Source organism: Plasmodium reichenowi, chromosome 13 (assembly GCF_001601855.1).
Source record: "Plasmodium reichenowi strain SY57 chromosome 13, whole genome shotgun sequence".
NCBI lineage: Eukaryota > Apicomplexa > Aconoidasida > Haemosporida > Plasmodiidae > Plasmodium > Plasmodium reichenowi.
Genome location: NC_033658.1, coordinates 2,118,919 through 2,123,918, shown reverse-complemented (window position 1 = coordinate 2,123,918; position 5,000 = coordinate 2,118,919). Strand labels below are relative to the sequence as shown.

Below are 5,000 nucleotides of genomic sequence, written 5' to 3'. Positions count from 1 at the left end.
AAGGGGAGTTTTATATAAAGGTGATGGGCCACTAAATTTTCTACGAAATATAGATCCATATATTTTTGAATACAAACCTGGAATTTTAAATATAGACATAATTATATTATTATATGAAACAATTTAATTAACATATATATTTGTTTTAGGAAAATAATGTTTTATACATATTGTTTCATGATATAAAACTCTTTTTAATTACCAATATTTTTAAAATCATATTAATAAGTTAAATATTTTATGTGTATAATTAATCAGTATTTTAATACTACATAATTTTTTTTTTAACTTTTATATTATAACAAAATGATTAAAAACAAAAAATGTATATATTATATATAAATATAAAGTCACTCTAAATTAAAGATGAACTATTGCAAAAATATAACATATATAATATATGTATAATATATATATATATATATATAGATTTAACAGATGTATAGAAATATTATGTCCATATATTAATAAACATATATACAAATATATTGAGAATTTTAAGTATAAATGTGCATAATATGTTAAATTATCATTACACATATATATTTATATAATCAATATATTTAAATTACCTTATAATGTCTATAATCAAAATGATACAATATATAAATATATATATACATATATTTTAAATAAAAAATAAAAATTTTCATAACACTATAAAATTATTATAATTATATATACTTAAAAACCTTATTCGAATACAGTGGTTTATCGGTAATATATTTTTGCAAACACATTTTACAAATTAATAAAAGCTTATATTTTAACTTTATTATTAATTCATAAAAAAAAAAAAAAAACTAATAAAATAATAATAAAAAATACAAACAATTATATATATATATATATATATATATATATATATATACATATATATGTTCACAAAAATTTCATAAATGATACAAATAATTTATGAAATAGTATAAAATATGTTAAATTTCCCAATTCGTATAAATAACACGTTAATTATAGTAACTATAAGAATTGTATATTTTTTTTATTATATGTGCCTATATATATATATATATATATATATATTTATTATATTTAGAGATAAATATTATTCTTTAACAAAATTTAGACTTATAGTATTATTTACTTTATATAAAATATATAATGCAAAAAATTCATTTAAAAAAATAAGAAAAAGTATTAAATGTTAAATCTTTATATAATTTATTTTATATATAATATTAAAGATATACTTTGTAGTATTGAGGACAATTAATCCGAATCTAATATATACAAATTTTTTGCATCATAATTGTCATAATTATTATATTTATCATAATTATCATAAATATCATATTTATCATATCCATCATACTTATCATAATTATCATACTTATCGTAATTATCGTAATTATCAAAGTTTTCATCGTAATAACTTTCATTTTCAATATAACACAATTCATCATATTTTGTCTTACAAAAAATTTCCCATGGAGTCCAACATGGATATTCAGTTTCAATTTGAAGCTCCTTGTGTACATCTCTACTTTCCCATGCTAATAATTTTGATAAGCTTACTAGACATCCAAAAAATTTGGAAGCATATTTTTTATTCTTTTTAAAATCAGATAAGGTAAAATTGCCTTCAATAGATGGTTGGATAGCGTCATTCATTTGACACATCCAATCTTCAAATTTAGGTTCTTCTAAATAATGTGATTTTAAACGTTCTGTTTGTATATGGAAAAAAACTTGAATTTCATGATCTCTTATTACACAATCTGCATCCAAGTCAATTAATTTGAACCAGAATTCTATTGAACGATTAGTTGTCATATCTTCATAATTCATTATAAAATATATCCAATCATTCAAACACATATATTTTTGATTAGGACCTCCTAATTTCATAGATATTCTTGACCATATCCTATTTACTATAAAATCATTTAATGAATGATTATCAAATCGATACAAATCATTATCATCTATTAACATATCTTTGCAACTACTAGTTTGACAAAACGTACAATAGTATACATAAAAATGAGAATAACTGAAATAATTTTTTATATGTTGTACTTTTACAGAATCATCTAAAAAACACCAAATATGAGCTAAATCATGTTTTCTTAAATCATTCAAATATATTTTATTCGTATCATTAATATCAATATAATAATATATACGAACAATAACAGATTCAATATATCTTTCTAGAAATTCAGTATGTTCTAATAAAAATTGTAATGATTTATTCCTTTTCAATATTTCTCTTATATATATATCAAAATCTTTAAATTCTATATAATTCTTATTTTCTTCTTTAATTGCATTAAAAAAATTAATTATAGAGCACTTTCTATATGATACATCAATATGATCTCCTTTTTGGCTATTTTCTACAACATTAGATATTTCACTTTCTTTCAAAATATCACTATCATCATGATTATTAGTATTTTCATTCGTCATACACTTAGATCCATATGAATGATTATAATAATCTTTATTCTTTTTGCTAAACATAAATATATATCTTTCATCATTATAATAACTTGGATCCTTTTCTCCATCAATGAAACGTTTCGAAAAAAAAATTTTAAAATTTTCATATGTCATAAAATCATCACTTCCTTTTTCTACCCTAGAAAATAAGGTGTGACTCATATATCTCCCTATTTTCAAAAAATTTACTACTATTTCATTTTCAAAAGTATTTAAATCCATTTTGTTATTACATTGATTAAATATTTTTCGGAGTTTAATATCTGTATCTTGGTCTATTAACTCTCCAATGCTTATGGTCATTTTGGGTATAGAAATATTATCCTTTTTCATATTTTCTATTTTATATTCATCTATAGGTAATTTGTTTACACCATCATCGTTAATAGAATTATAATTATTTTTTACATTTTCTTCTATATTTTTATTATATTTATTGAAATTGTTTTTATGTTCTTCTAGTTCTTCAATCACCTTCTCCTTATCATCATTATATAAATTATAATCCTGATTTTCATTATATGAACTCTTTTTTGTATAACTATCAGCATTATCTATATTAGAAGAACCTTCCTTTTTTATAACATTTTCTTTAATATCTTGAACTTTTACAGAATTTGATTGGACATAATATTCACATGTTTTGTTATTTTCAGACAAATCATTTGTTTTATCAAAACAATTTATATTACTAAGTATGACCTCTTGACTAATATCCTTGTCTATATAATTTATAACACTATTTTTGTTTGTATATATGATATCATCATAATTATTATTATTATTATTACCATCCACATTTAATGATTTATTAACTGTATTATATAAATTATTTGTACGATTATCTATGATATCAACATTTTTATTAGATACGTCATTCAACAAATTATCATATTGTAAATCATACACAGATAATGGATTAATAGTAGATACATCATCTTCAATTTTATTATCGTTTAAATGATTAATAATAGATGAGCTTCTTTCTTCCAATTGCTTCTTTTTATATTTTATATAATTAATTTTGTTTGTTATACTATCAAGTATTTTTTGTTTATCCATTGAATGTTTTAAAAAAGGTGGTTGAACCTTATTATTACTGAATATGTTATCACATAAATTTATATTATTTTTAAGATTATCATTATTACTCTTTTCCACATTATTAGCATTACAATATGATTCATCAATTTTTAAATTTAAATTAACATTTGTTTCTTTCATTTCTTTATATTCATCTCCTAATATCTTTTTCAAAAAAATTTGGCTATCCATTTCATCTACATGTTCCTCTTTTATATTAAAATTTACGCTTTCTGGTTCATTTATAGGATAATTTGAATATTGATTTTTTTGTTTTTTTTTATTATAATATATATTTTCAGTTTTATCATTTTCATTATATATATCAAACATCTTTTCGTATTCTTTATCTGATTTTAAATGGCTGTTTTCAAATTTTGTTTTTGTATGTAGAGAAGGTGGGATATCTGAATTAAAGGAATGTCCAGAATTCAATCTAGCCATATGTAATTGAGTGTCTAACCATATGTCCATTTCATTAGGATCCTCTTTTAATTTCATTTTGACATTTTGCATGAATAACCATATATCTTCATCCATTAAAAATTGACGCATTAATTCACCTTGCAAAAACATACAAGCATTATATTTTAAGTCTCTAAAATCAGATTTTTCTGAGAAAGACCCAGAAGATGATCTCATATTAACATTCATATTTTCATTATGAATTGAAGTGTTTATAGTGTATCTTTTTCTATTCATTTTTTTCTTTTAAAAAATATATTCACTTACATATTAATATATACAATAGGAACATATATATATATATATATTATAATGATTAAATTAATATATAATTTCTTTTCTTTTTTTTTTTTTTTACAATGGGACAAAATTAAGTACACCTTTGTATAGTGAAAAAAAAAAAAAAATATATATATATATAAAATAATAAATGCAAAAATATAATAAAGAAGGCTTTATAATATATTTAAAATACAAAACTTTATAATATATATATATATGTTTTTTCTATAATATATTTATACACTAATTTGTGGCTTCTTATTCAAATCTGTAATATTCTTATGGTTCATAAAGGTAAATTTCTTCTATAAAATATATATGAAGAAATTGTATGATTTTTAATATTTATAATATATCATTTTATTTCGTCCTTTTAATTCTGATCCTACTTAAAATTATATATATATATATATATATATATATATGTATGTATATATTTATAAATAAGAAAAAAAAATTAGATAATAATTTAAAAAGAGAACTTTTCCTTTGGGAAAAATTTTTAAATACATAAAAAAAGATAAATTAAAACAAAAGAATATAATTATGTCATACAAAAAATGGTCTAATATTTATACATAGGTTCACTTATATTTTTTGTTTTTATTAAGCTTAATGTGAAATATTAATTTTTTTTTTTTTTTAATAAGAATGAAAAAATTAATTATATAAAAATAAAATAATATAACATTAATAATGAATGAATA

The 5,000-nt window shown here is 19.3% G+C and overlaps 2 protein-coding genes across 2 annotated transcripts in view; both read right to left on the bottom strand.

The window, feature by feature from the left end:
- PRSY57_1355400 (hypothetical protein) overlaps positions 1 to 99 on the bottom strand; it is a gene marked incomplete at both ends in the record, with an annotated part of 737 nt that extends 638 nt beyond the window's left edge. The window contains one exon of the mRNA XM_012909476.2: positions 1 to 99. This exon is cut by the window's left edge and continues 139 nt beyond it. Within this exon, the coding sequence (XP_012764930.2) occupies positions 1 to 99 (99 nt within the window).
- Positions 100 to 1,227: 1,128 nt separating this feature from the next.
- Positions 1,228 to 4,248, bottom strand: PRSY57_1355300 (phosphatase 2A regulatory subunit-related protein, putative; the record flags this gene model as incomplete). The annotated part of the gene is made up of 1 exon (XM_012909475.2): positions 1,228 to 4,248. The coding sequence occupies one exon, from the start codon at positions 4,246 to 4,248 to the stop codon at positions 1,228 to 1,230; it is 3,021 nt and encodes a 1,006-aa protein (XP_012764929.2).
- Between the last annotated feature and the right edge of the window lie 752 nt (positions 4,249 to 5,000).